Source organism: Geotrypetes seraphini, chromosome 8, assembly GCF_902459505.1.
Source record: "Geotrypetes seraphini chromosome 8, aGeoSer1.1, whole genome shotgun sequence".
In the NCBI taxonomy this organism is placed as follows: Eukaryota; Metazoa; Chordata; class Amphibia; order Gymnophiona; family Dermophiidae; genus Geotrypetes; species Geotrypetes seraphini.
In genome coordinates this window covers 162,802,370-162,823,090 of record NC_047091.1, presented here as the reverse complement: position 1 = coordinate 162,823,090, position 20,721 = coordinate 162,802,370, and the positions used below count along the sequence as shown (strand labels likewise).

The following is a 20,721-nucleotide window of genomic DNA, read 5'->3' as shown; positions in this document are numbered from 1 at the left end:
TGTCCAGCGCCTCTTGCTGTAAACCGCCTCGAACTTATATGGCTTTGGCGGTATATAAGAATAAAAATTATTATTATTATTAATCTTACTTAGAGTTCTCAGCGATTCACATAAACACTACATATATGAGTTATAGATGAGGATAATCATGAAATGGGCAAATGTAATTCATGGTACCTTTTTGCAGTCCTCGCAAACCACGCAGGTTAATCCCAAACGGCCCAGCTGCTCTCCACAAAACATGCATCGGTTTACTCCATCCCCCGTCACATTTTTGCGCATGTCTTCCAAACGGTCCAGCAGACGCCTAAAACATCAGATGGTACATAAGAAAAGAAGTCGAGCTAGATATACTAAAGTGTTTACTTTTTTCATTGTACACAGAGCGTACTGGACTCCAGACAAAATTGCTCGTATAATACAAAAAAGATTCTTCCAACTTATGCAAGGCTTGCGCTAAAACTCCTGGTACATTAGCTCATATGATATTTCACTGGCCAAATGTGCATTCTATCTGGAACACGATTCGATCAGTACTTCCTAATGAATTATCTGTCCGATTATCTTATTGATCTATTATATTACAATCACTTAACCAAGATATTGAGATCAATGTTGAATACACTAAAACTGTTCAACTTGATGATAGCCACAATTGAGCCGTTAAAGAGTTTTTATGGGGACCATCAACACACTCCTCTGTCCCCTTTGCTTTATACGGTGAAATCAACTCAAATCTTAAACTAAAACCAGGAACTTATCTGAATAAATGCAGGCACTTCAACACTCCAACTTAGGTTGATAGGTCAAATGTCAAATCAAAGCGGCTATATATTTATGTCTTTACGAAAATGATATTCCACTCAGCAAATCTTCTGTAGCTTGAGATACTCTTCTAAATTATTACTCATATATGTATATCCAGTTAGAACAGGGGTCTCAAAGTCCCTCCTCGAGGGCCGCAATCCAGTCGGGTTTTCAGGATTTCCCCATTGAATATGCATGAGATCTATTAGCATACAATGAAAGCAGTACATGCAAATAGATCTCATGCATATTCATTGGGGAAATCCTGAAAACCCGACTGGATTGCGGCCCTCGAGGAGGGACTTTGAGACCCCTGAGTTAGAACATGCACATATCATCACAAGCTTCTTAAATTTCCATCAAGAACCTCCGCGACACCACTCCAGGCTCACACAGTTCACAGCCTTATATAAAGTACATTTCTTAATTTATATTTCATTTAAATACAAATAAATTTGTTGAAGATAGTTTAAATAGCTTTCCTCATTTATTTATAACATCTTATAAATGTACTTAGCTTTTGTTTTGTGGTCATACGGGTAGGGATTATCTTGCCGACGTGTTTTGCTGACGCTTTTTCAAGGCATAATCCCTTTTAAGTCTCCCACCAGCTTTCTGGACCACTGTAAATAGCATCTTTATGCCATCTTTATGTGTATTTAAATGAAATATAAATTAAGAAATGCACTTTATATTTTAAAAAAAAGAACCAGTGAAGAACGGACATGCGAAGCTTAATACCAGGGGTGCCCACACTTTTGGGGCTTGCAAGCTACTTTTAAAATGACCAAGTCAAAATGATCTATCAACAATAAATTTTTTTAAAAACACAAAGCACGCTGTATGCAGAGAAAATGTTATAGGGACACTGGATCATCTGATTTTCTATTGTCCTTTAATATTTAATTTTTGAAAATCCATATGGGATCAAATAAATACAATTTTGGAAATTCCATTATCATTAACATATAATATAGTAATGTTTGGAACGTTAATAATGACTAAAAGTCCAATAAATGTAAACAAAAATAAATTGCTTTACATAATGACAGGAGTTGCCATACAGTTAACTACAAAAAACTGGAAAAATTGGGAAAGATTAAATTATAGTTTTTGGTGGGCATCTTTATGTCAAACATATAAACTAGAACTTGGGACCCGTTGGCAAAATTTTGTAATGAATGAATAAACACTTTTTAATATATACACCTTATCCTGTTAGCTATAACTGCACATCCAGGGTGATTATGATATGATTTTGGGATTGTGATGTGGAAATATTCAAGTAATATTATTTGGTTTTCATGAGTGTGTTTTAATAGGGGGAGGGAGGGGGAGAAAATAATTTTAGGTGAGAAAAATTCTGTAAAATATCAGTGCTGTTTTTATAACTGTTTCTGTATGTATTTCTGTTCTCAACGCGCATAGGCTCCCTGCGCTAAAAACTACTATTGTGGTTTGGTAAAAGGGGGCCATAGTGCAAAATATAGACAGCAGATATAAATTCTCAAAACAGACACATTTTGATCACTAAATTGAAAATAAAATCATTTTTCCTACCTTTGTTGTCTGGTGATTTCATGAGTCTCTGGTTGCATTTTCTTCTTCTGACTGTGCATCCAATATTTCTTCCCTTCTTTCAGCCTGCTGTATGCTTCCAGACCTCATTCCCTCCACCAACTTTTTCTTCCTCTCTCCCTGCCCCCTCCCCTTTCTTTCTGTCTCTCTGCCCCCTTTCTTTCTTTCTTTCTATCTCTCTTTCTCTCTCCATGCCCCCTTTCTTTCTTTCTGTCTCCCTGTCCCCCCTTTCTTTCTGTTTCCCTTCTTTCTTTCTGTCTCCCTTCCCCCCCTACTTTCTGTCTCCCTGCCAGCCCCCTTTCTTTCTTTCTCCCTGCCCTCCCCCAAGCCACTATCACCTCCATTGGGGAACAGGCCCCCAAACCACCACCGCCCCTAGCTCTCCCTGCTTCCCGACGCAGAAGCCTTCACCCCCAACATCAATTCTGATATCGGAGAGGAAGTTCCGGGCCAGCCAGGCAGCGTTTGGCTGGCCCAAAACTTCCTCTCCACACGTCAGAATTGACATCGGGTAAGGAAGGCTGGTCGGCTCAGCGCTTCTGCGTCAGGAAGCAAGTAGAACGCGAAGGCAATGCGATCGACTCGCGTTGCCTTCACGATCTACTGGGCGATCGCAATTGACCTTTTGGGCACCCCTGCTTAAGACTGTGAACTGTGTGAGCCTGGAGTGGTGTCGCTGAGGTTCGTAATGGAAATTTAAGAAGCTTGTGATGATATGTGCATGTTCTAACTGGATATACATATATGAGTAATAATTTATGAAAATTATTGCATATAAGATTTTTGTCAATTTGAAATTCCTAAAAGATAATAGTCTCCATATTTGTCTTCATTTTTTGCACACACCTGTCCCTCCTTGTGTATCTTACTATAGTGCATTCCTCACTTCCTTTATCCTTTATAAAGCTTAATTGCAATCTAGGATCTTTTTTCATGTAATTCCCTTAATTTCCTTTCTCCTGAGATCAGGTACCAATTTTTGGTCCCCTTTTGCAAGGCCAAGCAGCTGTGTGGCCACGTGTTAAATGCTCCGACGCCCATTCAATTTCTATGGGCATCAGAGCATTTACCATGCCGGCTTTTGTATAAGAGGGGGTTTATTATTATTAGCCCCCTTTTATCAAGCCGCATTAAGGTTTTTTTTTTCATTACTGGCCGCTGCAGGAAAAGCTCCGATGATCACAGGAATTCTATTAGCATCAAAGCTGTTACCGCAGCAGCCAGCAATAAAAAAAACCCTAATGCAGCTTGATAAAAGGGGGGCTATTATTATTACAGCTTGCAGTTTAGTAAACAAAAGTGAAATGTGGCCCATTTGCTCGGCACTCCTTGCTTGCCTTGACCAACATCCCTTTTTCCCCCTTCCTCCCACATGCAGAAATTATTATAGAGATATTGGGATGCTTAGATATGGACACTTGTGCAGCTTTATTATCTTATATCAGCTTTAATTAAATTGTTCTAGGTCAGAGGGCTCATCCAGGATCCAACGTGATTATAGTCTGCAAAGTTACTGTTTTATTATTGAGGGGTGGGAGGGTCACTAAACCAACTCATCAATAATCCATTGTCCTAGGCTACAACTATGAATCTTTCATCCTTTGGTTTCATTTTATCTCTCCATAACCACTCATCGGTCCAGACTCCAGGCTGGATCAATCTACTCTTTGGCATCTGCTGGCTACTTCCTAGTGATCCCAGTCGCAGGCAGGATGCCGAGCTTGATGGACCTTTGCTAAGACCCAGTCTGACACTCCTCAAATGCTGTTATATAACAGAGGCCAAGGTTGTAAGGTTTCTACTATACAAAAAAAAGAATTAACATAGCCAAAAATGCTATACGTGTGCAAAAATTGAAAACGCATAATCTTGATTTTAAAATAAACCAAAACAAAAATTAATTGAACTGCAAAAAATTCACTGCCCACAAAGAAAATACTTATAAATTCTTAAGTGGGGGTTTTTTTTTTTTCCAATAAGAGGAAAAATAGCCAAAGAGTTCTCCTTTTTTAATTAATACTTTAAGAGATCATAGAATAAAATTAAAAATAAATTTTCTTCTGAGCCTAAAAGAAAGCCAGGAACTTGTGCCCTCAATCCGAATGTCCTCTAAATTTTGGCAAAGTAAATGTCTAAAGCTAAAAGAATTAGTGAAGATGAAATGTGAATGGGTCAGAACACACATTAAAATTCACTTTGAATGGTAGGTAAGTATATAAATAATTTTTTAATTAAATTAGTTTCTCAACAGTACAATTCCTGAGCTGCATACATATGAATATCTGGAAATATTTCACCAAATTAACTGGTCATTACAAGGAGTTTCCACAGCCCTACCAAAAAAAAAAAATTACAGGCGTCAATATTCAGTATGGTTTAAGCAGGCAGGAGAGGTTTGTCTGTCTTGTCTGTTTAGATTGTAAGCTCTTTCGAAAAAGGACCGTCTCTGTGACTCTGTACAGCGCTGCATACGTCTGGTAGTGCTCTAGAAATAATTAAGAGTAGTAGTAGGCAGTGGCATAGTACGAGGGGCAAGAGGGCAGTCCACCCTAGGCGCCATCCTGGTGGGGGCACTGTCACCCGTCCTCCTCTCTGCCCTGCCGCCTCTTCCCACTCCTCCCTCCGCTGCATGAAATTTAATGTGGACAAATGCAAAGTGATGCACATTGGGAAGAATAACCCGAATCACAGTTACCGGATGCTAGGGTCCACCTTGGGGATTAGTGCCCAAGAAAAGGATCTGGGTATCATCGTAGACAATACCTTCCGCCCAATGTACGGCAGCGGCCAAAAAAGCAAATAGGATGCTAGGAATTCTTTAAAAAGGGATGATTAACAAGACTAAGAATGTTTAATGCCCCTGTATCGTTCCATGGTGTAACCTCATCTGGAGTATTGCGTTCGATTCTGGTCTCCTTATCTCAAGAAAATAATAGTGGCGCTAGAAAAGGTTCAAAGAAGAGCGACCAAGATGGTTAAGGGGATGGAACTCCTCTCGAATGAAGAAAGACTAAAACGGTTAGGGCTCTTCCACTTGGAAAGGAGACGTTTGAGGGGAGATAGGATTGAAGTCTACAAAATCCCGAGTAGAGTAGAACGGGTACAAGTGGATCGATTTTTCACTCTGTCAAAAATGACAAAGACTAGGGGGGCACTCGAAATTACAGGGAAATAACATTTAAAACCAATAGGAGGAAATATTTTTTCACTCAGAGAATAGTTAAAGTTCTGGAACGCATTGCCAGAGGATGTGTTAAGAGTGGATAGCGTAGCTGGTTTTAAGAAAGGTTTGGACAAGGTTTGGAGGAAAAGTCCATATAGTCTGTTATTGAGAAAGACAGGGGGGAAGCCACTGCTTGCCCTGGATCAGTAGCATGAAATATTGCTACACCTTGGGTTTTGGCTAGGTATTAGTGACCTGGATTGGCCACCGTGAGAACGGGCTACTGGGCTTGATGGACCCTTGGTCTGACCCAGTAAGGCTAGTCCTATGTTCTTTCCCCCATACCTCTAGTCGTTCACCGCCATGAGCAACAACTTCAACTTGCTCCTCACCACCGCATCGCTCCCGCCAACGTCATTTCTCGGTGCCGCACATAGGAAATAATGTCAGAGGAAGAGCCGAAGCAGTCACGAGGAACACGTTGAAGTTGTAGAACCCTCCTCCTCTCTGCCCCTCACCCCTCCCGGCTCTTCCCAATCCTCCCACTGCCAAGCGCATGCCACCCCTTCCCTTCTCCCGTACCTCTAGTTACTCATTGCCGCAACAACATCAACATGATCCTCGCAACCGTGTTGGCTCCCACTGACATCACTTCCAGGATAGGAAGTGACATCAGAGGGAGAGCCGACACAGTCGCGAAGAGCACTTTGAAGTTGTTGGTCGCGGCAGTGAACTAGAGGAAAGGTGGGGCGCGCACATGGCAGGGTGGGTCGGGGAAGGAGATGAGGTTGATGGAGATGAGGGTGGGGGAGGGGGAGGGGCACCACCACCCCAAGCGCCTCTCACCCTTGCTACATCCTGTCCAGTCATACTACACTGAACTGGTCAGCCACCAATACTCAATGGCATTTAACTGGTTAGCAGGTTAAGTCCTTTAAACAATTGATGCTATCCTTAAATCAAGCCTCCTCTGTTTGGAATGATCTCCCTTCACCTATCAGATTTGAAAGGAATTATTTATTATTTAGAAAAGATTTTCAACCTTTTCTATTTCAGAAGTTATCCTGGTGTTGCTGATTTCTATTCGGTCTATATTATTGCTTCCGTGTTATGATGATGAGATTTTTTTTTTTAAATATTTGCTTAATTGGTTTCCCCATAAGCCACTTTCAACATTTCAGAAGTTTCTCCAGCGGTCTTAACCAATTTAAAACAGAACTTCACGCTGAAGCGCTGCTCACTGTGGTCGCACATGATGGAAAATAGCCAACCAGGAAAACACACTTTCACAAAAACTGCTTTAAACGTGGAGACAAAAACAGATATCAACAAAAGAGGTTACTCGTGAGTTTTCAAGCTACTCAACGCTGCCTAGCATGTCTCAAAAGAGCTTCCCTTTGGCACGCAATTCACATTTATATACTTATTTAGTTCCATAGCCCGTCTTCCCCCGGAGCCCAGAACGGGTCACAGAGTAACATTTACAATATTTTGTCCTGGAACTTTTTGAACCGACTTCGTAGAGTAGCGAAAGCAACAAAGATATTGTGCGTCATGAGAATGAAAGTTTGTTACTGGAAAAGGACTGAGGAGGAGGTCGATGCATACGTCTCAGAGCTAGGATAAAAATTGAGCTTCAAGTGGCGCCAGTTCCTGCCATTTCGGTGCGGAAATAGGACAATTCCATAACCTCATGTGCAACTTTTCTGGAACATCCCTGCCCCCTTCCCTGGCCATGACCCCTTCTGAGTTGTGCACTAGGGTATTTAATCACACAGGATTACAAGGTAACGCCATTTACAGGCAGTCCCCGGGTTAAGAACGAGTTCCGTTTTTTAAGTTGAATTTGTATTTAACTCAGATCCTGTACAGTGCACAGTCTATAAAAACATTAAATATTAAAGAACACTAAACATTAAAGAAACAGTCCTCAAAATAAAGTACTATAGTTTAAATAGAAAGAAGCTAGGAGGTTCACACTTCCTTTTATTCTTCATCCATCCCACTGTTCCCTCTCCACCACCACATCCAACATTTCTCCCTCTCATCTCATGCCTTTCCCATCAACATGTCCAATATTTCTCTCTCCCTCCCTAGCCGATCTAGGCACCTAACTTAATTTTCCAACTAGGCTTAATTGAAATTAAGAACATAAGAACTGCCGCTGCTGGGTCAGACCAGCGGTCCATCATGCCCAGCAGTCCGCTCACGCGGCAGCCCTCTGGTCAAAGACCAGTGCCCTAACTGAGACTAGCCTTACCTGCGTACGTTCTGGTTCAGCAGGAACTTGTCTAACTTTGTCTTGAATCCCTGGAGGGTGTCTTCCCCTATGACAGCCTCCGGAAGAGCGTTCCAGTTTTCTACCACTCTCTGGGTGAAGAAGAACTTCCTTACGTTCATACGGAATCTATCTCCTTTCAGCTTTAGACAGTGCCCTCTTGTTCTCCCTACCTTGGAGAGGGTGAACAACCTGTCCTTTCAGTACCTTGAATGTTTCGTTCTGTCCCCTCTCAATATCCTCTGTTTGAGGGAGAAAAGGCCCAGTTTCTCTAATCTTTCGCTGTACAGCAGCTCCTCCAACCCCTTAACCATCTTAGTTGCTAAAAGTTAATTGAAAAGTGACATTAAACAATAATTAGCTGGTACGTACATAACTTGGTAGCTGCCTACCTCCTTAAGGGGTTGTCTACACCAAGGTGCCTTCCAGAAAGTAGGCATGGTTGGGGTGGATTCTGGGCAGATTTGGGGTGTGGTTTGACGTAGATGCCAGCAGGCGTCTATCTTAAGCACGCTCATTTAGGCCAAGAAAACCCTGGCATAAATGGCAGTACATGTAAGCTTTCAACACTTACGGGCATCTAAGATACTTAGGCACTGCTAGGCATGATTCTATAAACAGCGCATATCAGATGATTGACAATTACGCTCAACAGTGCCTCGGGATTTGGCGCCCTTTATAGAATCAGGACCGTTATGAAAAATTTTATTCACTCCGTCATTTGACTACTAAATAATTGGGTAGAAAGGTATCTCAGCCACTGCTGATTTCAATTGTAAAACATTTTCCGAGTATGCATTCCATAAACAGTGATGGTATATTAACACCTTTCAGCAAAAATATCTAGGGGTCCTTTGACTAAGCTGCAGTAAGCACAAATTTGTGATTACTGCAGGTTAAACTGTACTACCGCAGGACCCACTTGGGTATCCCGTGGTAGTTTTTGCATGTGCTTCCTACCCGCCTGTTAAAAACACAATTATTATTTTTAGCGCTGGGGGCAGAGAGTAGGTGTGTTCTGCGCTAATCCGTTTGTACGGTTACACTGCCATGCGCTAACCAATTAGCGCATGGCCAGCGTGAGAGCCCTTAGAGTCAGAGTCTTGAAATGGCGCCGTTTATGGCGGTCGCCTAAAAAAGCGGTGCCTTGACATTCTTGCACATTTCTGTGGAAGTAGCTTCCATAGGTCATCCAGTGTGAGGGTCATCTTCACTTAAACTGCTTGCTCCAAAATTTTACTTTGTAAGATGATGGGGCAGCTTCACCATAAACTGCAGTCATGCGTTCATGGATCTCCTTTGTTTTTTTCTTGTGAGAAATTTTATCACTGAGCGGTGCTCCAAATCTAGCAGTTTCTTGATTCGCACGAGGACTCTCCTGACATCCTGTCTCTTGGAACGTTAGACTCGCACTGAGCCACAACACGCTTGCTACTTTCTTTCAGACTCAGGTAGACAAATGATTGAATGCCTCTCGTATATGAGAGAGAGAGATAGAATGTTTTGATTGATAGCAAAATCTGCCTATTTCTCAAAGTTATACAGAATCTTTTCTAACCGGAGCAGGCTCTAATGAAGAAGGTGAATACCATATGTGTGTTCATCAAGTACGTGACAACAGAGCACTGGCGTAACATGAAAATATTTATACAGCTTGATATATTTTAATAGCATTCATTAATTTCTTTCTCGTGATTTATTAAATACTTTTATGAAGAGATTCACCTAAGGCAATGTACATTAGGTCCAGCTCGACATAAATCTTACCTTTTGGCTGCCAGCACAACAATAGCAAAACGATCAAACGTTCAATCGGTGAGATGAAATATTTATGATGATTCAACATAAATGGAGTTGTAAGACAAGTCTCAGACATGTTTAATGCACCATGCAGCAAAATCGAGAAAATGACACTGCAAGGTGCAGACTAATGGTTCTCGTATGCTTTGCTTCCTGAGCACACGGGTAAGTGACTGCACTTTCTCTAATGTCAGAATTCCCTTCGATGACAAATTTTTTTTTTTTTTTTAATACACGAAGAAAAAGAAAAAAAGCACTACTTCAACAGAAAGGAGCACAGAGCAAAGTGTGGGGTGAGTGTGGCACAGTGGTCAAAGTTACAGCCTCACCACCCTGAGGTTGTGTGTTCAAACCCATGCTGCTCCTTATGACCCTGGGCAAGTCACTTAGGGCTCCTTTTACTAAGCTGCAGTAGCGTTTTTTAGCACGCGCTGCAGATTAGCGTGCGCTAACCCCCGCGCTATGCGGAAAAACGAATGCCAGCTCAATGGAGGTGTTAGTGTCTAGCACACGCTAAAACTGCTAGCATAGCTTAGTAAAAGGAGCCCTTAATCGTCCCATTGCTTCAGGTACATTAGATAGATTGTGAGCCCACCGGGACAGACAGGGAAAAATGCTCGAATACCTGAATGAATTCATGGTTGAGGCACTGAGAAGATATATGCCAAAATGCAAACTGTGCTCACAAACAGCAATGAGACCGTCCCTTGAACAAACTCATGAGGTGCACTATGGTGCACTATAAAAATTTAAAAAAAAACCTGGATAGCAGCAATCTTGGTGGCTGGGCCAAGGTTATGGAATGCAATGAAGGGTTGTGTTCTGAATTTAGATCCTTTAAAAAATGGTTAAAAACCCATCTATTGGTTAGATCTTTCTATAAGTAGAAAGATATTGGTAGTTCTATCATAAGGACCAAAGTTAATCTGGGGCACTGATATTTTATATGATTTTCAATTGGGCATAGATATTTGTAATTGTACATTTTTAAGTATGTCTTTTTACATTATGTATGTGAACTTGTAATCCGCCCAGTTGATAGGAGGACTAGAAATTTTTAAATTTAATAAATTTAAAAATAAAAAGTAAATTGTTCTGAGCTCCCTTGAAAATTGAATAAATTACCTTACATTACATTATGGATTTCTATTCCGCCATTACCTTGCGGTTCAAGGCGGATTACAAATGGATTGTCAGGACATTAGAAGTATTTAGGGAGTAGTTTGTACATTTCTTTGAGTTGCTAAGGATTACATTTGAATTGTCATTGTATTAGAAGTACATATGGAGTAGTTGCAGGTCATGCTTGGGACATTTCTGATTGAGTTAGTTCGGTTTTATGTATTTTTTGAATAGAAGGGTTTTTATTTCTTTTTTGAAGGTTTTGTAGTCTGTGGTCGAGGTCAATAGGTTGTAGAGTTGGAGATCGAGTGTTGCAGCTCGAGCGGCTAGGAGGTTGCCTTCTGCTCATGCACTGGAAGAGGCCCTAAAAGAAGCAAATTGACTAATTGTGACACTGCAGGTGTACATCACTTTGAGCCAATCGACTCAACTGCAGATATTTTTTGCACAACTGTAGCAAGCCGGTGAGTTTTTTTGGGGATCTTTGTTTTTCCTTGGTCTGACAGAGACTGGTGCCCAGCCCTTGAAATAGTGTTTGCGAAACAGGGCTGCTGTGGGGCTTAGGCCAAGAGCTTTAATTTTTGCTTCTCCTGTGCTTTTATGATTGTTTGTTTTTTTCTTCTTAAGGACTCCCAGATTACAACCATTAATGATTCTCCTCCTCCCCTGTTTTTCCCTTTTTTGTTCTTTCCTTTCAAGAATGTAGTTCCTCCTCTTTCCCTATTGTCCCGGCATGTCTAATGTCTTTTTATTTAACACTGTACTAACTTGTTTATAGTTATGTCTTTTTTTTATATAAGTCTTGTAAAATAGCTTGTATGGGTAACAATTCCCATCCTACTGTTATAACCTCTATGCTTATTTTATTTTATTTTTTTAAGAATTGTACTTAAATCTGTCTTCCTCTTGTGTCCTGTAGTGTCATAGTTTTAAAATATATGTTTTTTAAAACTCTGTTTTTATTATTATTTGTAAATCGTATTGGAATATGATATGATATGGATGTGTTTTATCCACCCTTTTCCCAATTTAGTGGATTCAATTGATGACAAATGTGTTTCTTGGATAAAATAAATATCTGCTTCCAACTTGAAAGTATCTTCCAAGTTTATTAAAAATTTGTTATACCACCTAATTAGGCATCAATCTCTCTACTTTCTCATTCCTGTCTCTCCCCTTTCCCTCATCTGATCTCTCCATTCCACCCTGACCCATTCCCCTCCTCTAATCTCCCTGCCAGCTGTTTCCTTCCTTTTTTTCTTCTCCCTTCCCAGTAACTCTCTTCCCTTCCCTTTCCATCCTTCCCTCCCAGCAGCATCTCACCTTCTCCTTCCCTCCACATCCAGTAGCAGCTGTCCCTTTATTTTCCCTTGTCCAGCAGCTTCCCAGCCTCCAACAGTGGCTTTCTCCCCTCACAGCAGCTCTCGGTACTTGCCAGCGCAGCGAATCACTAAGGCAGCCTTGGGTCCTTTGATGGGTCGCGCTGCCTCTGAGGAAAGAGGAAGTTGCATCATCACAGGCGGGCCGCAACTCAGCAAAAGCCTCAAGGCTGCCGAAGTGAATCGCTGCGCTGACAAGTACCGAGAGCTGCTGAGAGGAGAGAAAGCCACTGTCAGAGGCTCCCCATGATCTCGCCAGCCCTGCGCAGACCGGCAGGAATTTTCTGCGGACCGGCACCGGTCCATGGACCAGTGGTTGAAAAATACCGAGTTAGCACATAGACTTGAAGTAATGACCAAACATTGTCCCAGGATTTAATGGCATTATTTTCCCAGGAGCAACTCATTCATATTTAGCAAATAAACTAATTGGATTCCACCAGCTTGTATAATTTATAGCAGATCAGTCTTTCCATGTGCTTAAAATGGTTTTAATTGCTGTGATCAACAAAATGTGCAATAATTTGCTTTTATTTTCTGGTAATTTGGGGCCACTTATATCAAGCTGCGCCAGAGATGTTTAGCGCGAGCAGGCGCAGTAAATGCTCCGACACTCATAGAATTTCTATGAGCGTTAGAGCACTTACTTTGCCAGCCCATGCTAAAAACCTCTAGCACAGCTTGATAAAAGGAGGGGTTAGTCTTTAATTCATGAGGAAGAAGCCGCAGGATAGATAGCCTGCTTTCATTTGAGGCCCTGAGGCAGTAGCGACTCTGCCACGAAACGATCGTCGGCCCATTGTCAGTTTTCAGCGTTTGATAGTTGCTATCTCCAACATAGTTTTTTTGTGATTTGTATTTTATCATGGCTTTTACCTTGCTTCACTTAACCATTAATGAAAGCATTTTTTTGACTGTGATGCATGGGTAGTAGAGTGTGGGTTCACCTTTCCATTGTTCTGAGGCTTTTTCTTTCGCTGGTTAAACAGTGTTTTTGGTGCACCACTGACTTTATTAATGGAGTGAGTTTGTTGTTGTAGTCGACCAATTATTATTGTCATAAAAGATATAGAATCCAATACTTGCAATATGTTCTGAATTGTGGACCAAACTTGTTTCCAAAATTCTTGAAGAGAGGAACATGAAAATAGGATGTGTTGTAAGTTCCAGTACCTTTAAAACAATTAGGAGGAAATATTTTTCACTCAAAGAATAGTTAAGTTCTTGAACTCGTTGCCAGAGAATGTGGTTAACAGTGGTTAGTGTAGCCAGATTTAAAAAACATTTGGACAAGTTACTTGAGGAAAAGTCCATAGTCTGCTATTGAGACAGACATAGAGGAAGCCACTGCTTACCCTTGAATCGGTAGCATGGAATGTTGCTACTATTTGGGTTTTTGCCAAGTACTTGTGACCTGGATTGGCCACTGTGGAAACAGAATACTGGGCTAGATGGACCATTTGTCTGACCCAGTATGGCTATGCATATGTTCTAACACAGCAACAAGAGATCAAAGACTTACAAAACAAAATCCAACAAAACAGATTGCAATCTACCTAGAATGGAGGAAAAAAGCCTCAGAGGTCCAGAGGTGAGCAGCTATAAACAGCATATGTCAGAACACCTCATATGTGGACTCAATATTTATTTATTTTATTTTAAGTATTTATATGCAAAGTACAGCCTCATCTGCACAAGCCTCAAACACTTTAAAATCATAAGTAGCAACATTCTAGAGCTCAGCTTGTGATGTCATAATGCCTCATTCCACCAATGCCTAAGCTCTGTCCTCATCTGCACAAGCCTCAAACACTTTAAAATCATAAGTAGCAACATTCTAGAGCTCAGATTGTGATGTCATAATGCCTCATTCCACCAATGCCTAAGCTCCGTCCTCATCTGCACAAGCCTCAAACACTTTAAAATCATAAGTGCCCGTGGCTTGAGCGGTTAAGACAGAGCTTACAGGAATGAGGCAGGGACAGGGACAGCGAAAAAAAACCCTGCGGGGATGGGATGGGGAAATTGAGTTACTGTGGGGACGGCGAAAAATTTGTCCCCGTGTCATTCTCTAGTTCATAAACACAAAAAAAACCTTCCATACAACTAATCTAATTCTGCATATGATACAATGAATGAATCTATATAATAAAACCGTAGGCGGCGCATGCGCAGTCTTATCGGCGTGCTTCCGTGATCCGTATGTCCGTGGCCGCCAAGACTGCAGCATGCCCCGCTCTTTCTACGGCCCCACGCGGCCCCACGTCATCACCTACTCTCCACCTTGCGCCACCAATCACTGTCATCACCTGCTCTCTACCTCGCGCCACCGATCACTCCTCCTGCACTATGCCACGCCAGGCATGTCCGCAACCGGCCTCGAGCTCCTGGGGGCCGGCGGCGTGAGCCGCCCGGCGGTGCAGTGCTGAGGTCCCGCCTCCGCCCTACACGGCGCCGCCAGACCCGGCCCTACACTGAGATCCGCGATCGGGTTGCCATGGAAACCCCGCCGCAGCCTCGCGGCTAGGTAGGGGGACAACAATCGCGCTTATGTTCAAGCCGCCGCCACGACTCCTCTCTCGAACCGCACCAGGATCGAGAGAGGAGCTGCGGCGGGGGCTTGAGCATAAGCGCCATTGTTGTCCCCCTACCTAGCAGGCGGCCTTCCTCACCCGGCCCCACCGTTCCTTCCCTTCAGTTCAACTCCGCCTATGTTAAAAGGAGCTGCTTTGAAATTGGAGCCCTGCCGCCACCGTAACACGTTCCCTTTGCCGCGGTCCCATATGTCAGAGAAGGAGCGGGACCAAGGCAGAGGGGAATGTGCTACGGCAGTGGCAGGCCTCCGATTTCGACGCGGCTCCTTTTAACATTGGTGGAGCTGCACTGCACTTGATGGAGGGAGGGAAGGAAAGGTATTTGTGCGCTGTTGAGCCCCTCTTTGCCCTCAGACCCTCTCCTAACTGCTCCCTCCTGTCTCAGACCACTGGGGGGAGGTGCCTGTCTTCAGCTGCCGGGATGGAGGGAGGGAGGGAAGAAGAAAGAAGGGGCCCTGGCAAGCGAGTTATCAAAAGCCAACCATAGCCTGGGACCCCTACATGATATGAATAATGACCAGACAACAAAAGGTAAGAAAAATAATTTTATTTTCTGTTTTGTGATTACAATATGTCAGATTTGAAATGTGTCTTGAGGGAGGCTGCTGCCACGGCTTTGGACAGAGGGGTACCATTTTCGTGGGAGCCGGTCTTCGGAGAGGCTTGGGACGTGGGGACGGATGCGGGAGGGGCTGCCGCTGCGAAGGGCTTTGGTGGGGGAGCCAGCCAGACCGCAAGTGTGGGGACGTTGTAAGCGCGGATTGGTCAAGGAGCCGCCGCTGCTGAGGCTTTGAAATTGCTCTCCCACCGTCACTCCCTCCCGCCCCGGCTCTGCCTCTGCCCCTGCCCAAGTTCAAAAGCAGGAGACATCTAGCACCCGTTAATCTAACGGGCTTAAACACTAGTATAAATAATAAATCAGCACTTATCTTGTGGCCCCCTTTTCATTTATCGCATGCTGAGTTAGACTAGTTATATAGAGTGTTTTTTTATGCCTATGAAAGATATTGAGTCTACATATGAGGTGTTATAGCTGTTCACCTCTGGACCTCTGAGGCTTTTCCCCCTCAAGTCTAGGTGGCGTGTGATCTGTTCTGTTGGATTTTATTCTTATGCTCTTACATTCTAAGTACAGCGCTTAAAGTTTGGGTGCAGGAGTAGGTGGCCAGCAGAATTCTATAACGGATGCATGCACTTTATAGAATCACGCTTAGCGCCAATTGCTTTGTGCGCCAAATTCTGAGCACGCTTTATAAAATTTCCCCCTAGGAGTATGTCCAACAGAAGTCACCCTATTCTATGTATATTGAGCACCAGCGCTGTTTTTTCCACCACAAAATTCAACATGGAATCATTAAGTTGTTGCTCTCACACTCCACCACTGCTGTGAACAGTATTTATTGCATGTAAGGTGGGTAAACAAAATCTCATTAATGCTGAGCAGAGATCTCATTAGAGCAACGTTTTCCTGTTCTCAGACTGATGAAGGCAGGGAGTAGAAGGGTAGAAGGTAATGGCATTTCAATAAAGAATCTGTACACAGTTCTCTGTTTAAATCTCCTTGTAATACAATTTTTAATCCCACAGGAGAAGGGTCGAACGTGGCCAGGGTACATAAATTCAATATCCCTGCATTCAGGATTCAACCTGAAGCACTTACTTTTTTGAAACAGATTTTTGGCACAACTGTAGCATTCTTATCATTTTTTTGCCTACTTTTCTCCATGTGGAATTTTGTATGCAGATACCCGCAGTCTTTTTTTCAACAATATTACACTAAAGCATTTAACAAGTTATAAGATTCAACAGGTATTTAAGATAATTTTTTCATTACTTTTGCCCAGAAATAGCTAAGAAGAAAAAATAAAAAATTTTTAATTGAATCAGGTTGGGCAGACTGGATGGACCATTCGGGTCTTTATCTGCCGTCATCTACTATGTTACTATGTTTTATATATTTTTTTTTTTTTTTTTGAGAGCTAGTAAATGAACTTTACAGTTGGATGAGTTCACGATTATGCTTAACGATGAAAGATTTCACAATTAGACTTAAACATGGGGAAAATTTCCCCTGCTGGCTTGGGAGGGTGGGCGGAGCGGTGCTCTTGAGACCTGCCGATGTGGCCGCTGGTTTCGGTTGGCGATAGCCCACTTGAAGGGAGAAAAGTTTCCCCTGCTTCCCTTTTGATCTCACCTCTGCTGGAACGGGGGAGGAGTGGAGATGAGGCCAGGTGCCCTGCTGGAAAGGGCTCCCGAAACTGGCCGCTGGTGCCGAGTGCCGTTAGCGCAATTTTTTTTAGACCAATTTTTTTTTGTAAGTTCTTGTTGTAATACATCTTGGATAATTCTTTTGTAATCCGCCTTGAACTGCAAGGTAATGGCGGAATAGAAATCTCTAATGTAATGTAATGTAATCCATCAAATATCTTCCCGTGCAAGGCCTCAACACTGTTGATCAATGTGTGTGAATGACGTCCACTCATCAGTCTGCCTTCACACTTTTTACCAAGTGTATCCTCGAGGACAGTGAATCACAAACCGTGTGCCGTGTCACACTAGTGTGCCGCGGCGAGATTCCGGGTGTGCTGTGAGAGACGTCCTCTATGCGAGTCGGCATCTTCACTCCCCTCCCCCTCCAGCATAGTAATTTCAGGGTCAGCAGATAAAGGGATTTCCAAAACACGGCAGTTTGTCCGGGTTTTGAAAGTCCCCAAGCTCAGGGCCCATGTCTGGAGTGGTGTTTCTGGTTGAGTGGTGGTACATATATTGGTTATATTTTTGGTGATTGTTACCACGTGGGCTTATATATTTAGCTTATACTCGAGTTTAGTGCACCAGAACCCAGTTGTGCCGGGCCATTTCTGGTGACTGGCATTGAATATCCTATCCATTTTGGGCTGCTAAAATCTTAGCCAGCTAAATTGATAGTCAGCACTGGTCAGCAACATGTATAGTAGCCAAAGACAGACCAGCTATGTAAGTAGCCCGATTTGGCCTCTTGACTTAGTTCAGGGGTGTCAAACTCAATCACATAAGGGGCCGAAATCTGAAAAAAAGGCCAAGTCACGGGCCAAATTTTTTTTTTTAGATACTTAGGTACTAAGGTACACTAACCGATTTAGAGCGCGCTAAATGCGCACTTTAATATAAAGACCCCTTAGTCTTAGCAGAAGTATAGGGTTACAAACTCTCCAACCCTCACGTCGGCTCTATGATGTAAACAAAATAAATAAAAAAGATCTTTCCTCTCTCTTTTAGGCCCTAGACAGGCATTGGGGTCAAATTTTGTGTTTGTGTGTGTGTGTGTGTGTGTGTGTGCTCTTGTTGAGGCAGGGGTGAATAAGAAGGTGTGCATTATTATTTAATAATATAACTGCAGGGTAGAGAATGACACGGTGACAAAATTCATCACCGTTCCCGTCCCCGCGGATAACCATGGGAAACCATCTTCATGTCATTCTTTAAGGAGAGAGGGAAGAATCAGAGTATGAATGGCCACAACCTCTGACCCGCAAGCTTTGCTTTGAAGTAGAGAATGACACGGGGAGCGATCCCCGCAGGGAGCCGCGGCGTGGCTGCGGTTTGGCTGCGGGTTATGGAGACTCCAAAGCCAAATCGCCGCAGACACGGGGACAAAAGTTTTCACCGCCCGCAAAAACAGTGAAAAGATTTGTCCCCGCAGGCCAATGTACCCCCTTCTAGAAACCGCTATTTACCTGTGTTTCACCGTGTTCGTGACCGGGTGTTTGATGTCTCCGCCATGTTGTCTGTCTCCTCCAACTCTCGATCCAACTTGCACGTTGCCGCATTGACTCCGCCCCCCAATATACTGGCTCCTCATTTGTCAGATCAAAGTAGGGGACCAATCGCTACTGCCGCACATGATATTTAATGGCTTGTAGTGCAGCAGTAGCGATTGTGATTTCGGAGCCGAGCAGAGGATTTGGATTTCGCAGCTTCTTGAAAACCTGAAAACTTCGTCGGTTACAAGCTGAGGTAAGGAAAGGAATGTTTGTGTAAAAAAAAAAAACAAGCTCCGTGCTGAGGTCTGGCTGAGCTACTCTTTCCAATAGCATACACATTCTCATGCTGAAATTTTCATTTGCTCTGATGCAGGTGAGATTATTTGCTTTTAGGGTCTCTTTTACTAAGCCACATTAGAGGTTTCTAGTAGGACCAGCTCCGTGCTGAAGTCTGGCTGGGCTACTCTTGCAGCACTGAGCTGGTTCTTTTTTTTTTAATCAGAGTGCAAAGCGAATAAGATTATTTTATTTCCAACCCCTTTGCATGTAAGACTGTGTAGTTTTATGTCTGTGCATTGCTAGCCCCAGGGGTGGTGGAAGATTAGTGATTGAAAAATTGTATGAAAAATAAATATTTTAAATTTAGTGATAAAAATGTGTCAGTTTTGAGAATTTATATCAGTCTATTTTTCTATAGTTGTTTCAGAGGTGACATTGCATATTTTTGTCATCTGTCTAGACTTCTTCGAAAAATGAAACAAATATTAATTAATTTTTAAAGTTTTAAAGAATGTTTCCTTTATACGTAAATAAAGAAAAGTATATAAAATCGTACCCGTTTGAGGCTTTTATGTATGCAGCGGTGACGGTGACGGGGCGGTGAATGGGGTTGCAGTGGCGGTGACGGGGCGGTGAATGGGGTGGCAGTGGCGGTGACGGGGCGGTGAAGGGAATGGCGGTGACGGGGCGGTGCAGAGGATGGTGAGACGGGGACGGGGCGGTGACGGGGACCAATTTTTTCACCGTGTCATTCTCTACTTTGAAGAATGCCTGTGTAGAAGGACTGAGGTTGAGAATGACAGTCTCTGGTATCCAGAGCAGATAATGTGATGTCATAATGCCTCATTCCACCAGTGCCTAAGAGCCAATAACATCAGTGATATCACAATGGCTTCATTATCCTTGGCTCACATAAGCACAGCCACTGACCCACAAGCTTTGCTTTGAAGAATGCTGGTGTAGAAGGACTGAGGTTGAAACAGACACTACAGAATGACAGTCTGGTATCCAGAGCAGATATTGTGATGTCATAATGCCTCATTCCACCAGTGCCTAAGAGCCAATCACATCAGTGATGTCACAATGGCTTCATTATCCTTGGCTCACATAAGAATCAGAGTATGAATGGCCACAACCACTGACCCGCAAGCTTTGCTTTGAAGAATGCTGGTGTAGAAGGACCGAGGTTGAAATAGACACTAGAAAATGACATGGGATTATTTCCCGCGGTTATCCGCGGGGATGGGAATGATGATGAATTTTGTCACCGTGTCATTCTCTACTGCAGGGGCCTGGTAGCAAGGGAGTAGGGGTGAGGATGAGGGCAGAGAAGGTTGAGAAGCATGCAGGCAGGTGGGTATTGAAATAATAAAAACTGTTCCCTGGAATGCATGAGGCCTCCTGGACACACCATTGTAATAAATGACTAGAAAATGGAACATGTGCCTCCTTGATCTCTCTCCTTCCCTTTAGGAAACCCTCACAATACCTTTCCTCAGCTGCAGGTCTGCTTGGGACCTGACTCTGCAGGTTCACGCGGCCTGCAGAGGATCGCTGGTCAGCAGTTGCGATCCTAGCAGGCCGCTGTAGCCTCAGCCACACTTTCCCTCTGGCGCGGTCCCACCTGCGGTCCCGTACGTCAGAGGAGGGGCGGGACCGCGCTAGAGGGAACATGCAGCCGAGGCTACGGCGACCCGCAAGGATCGCTACTGCCGACCAGCGATCCTCTGCAGGCCGCGTGAACCTACAAATGATGCGGCATTTCTACCATCGGGCCAGCTTGGAGGGAAATTTGAAATTGGCGGGTGGGCCAAATTTCAGTACCCCGCGGCCCACATTTGGCCTGCGGGCCAGAGTTTGACATGTCTGACTTAGTCGGAGCAAGATATCTGAGGTCTTTTTTTTCTCCACTATTTGGAACCTGTGCAGTCTCTATTGATATAATTGCTAATATGCTTAGTCTGTTTTCTGGTTACAC

General features: G+C 43.3%; 1 protein-coding gene across 3 annotated transcripts in view; it reads right to left on the bottom strand.

Annotated features, from left to right (window-relative positions):
* RPH3A (rabphilin 3A) overlaps positions 1-20,721 on the bottom strand; it is a 266,108-nt gene that overhangs the window by 115,366 nt on the left and 130,021 nt on the right. For all 3 annotated transcript variants that reach the window (XM_033956966.1, XM_033956968.1, XM_033956967.1), the window contains exon 4: positions 178-307. In XM_033956966.1, the coding sequence (XP_033812857.1) occupies positions 178-307 (130 nt within the window). The remainder of the gene's footprint in view (positions 1-177; positions 308-20,721) is intronic.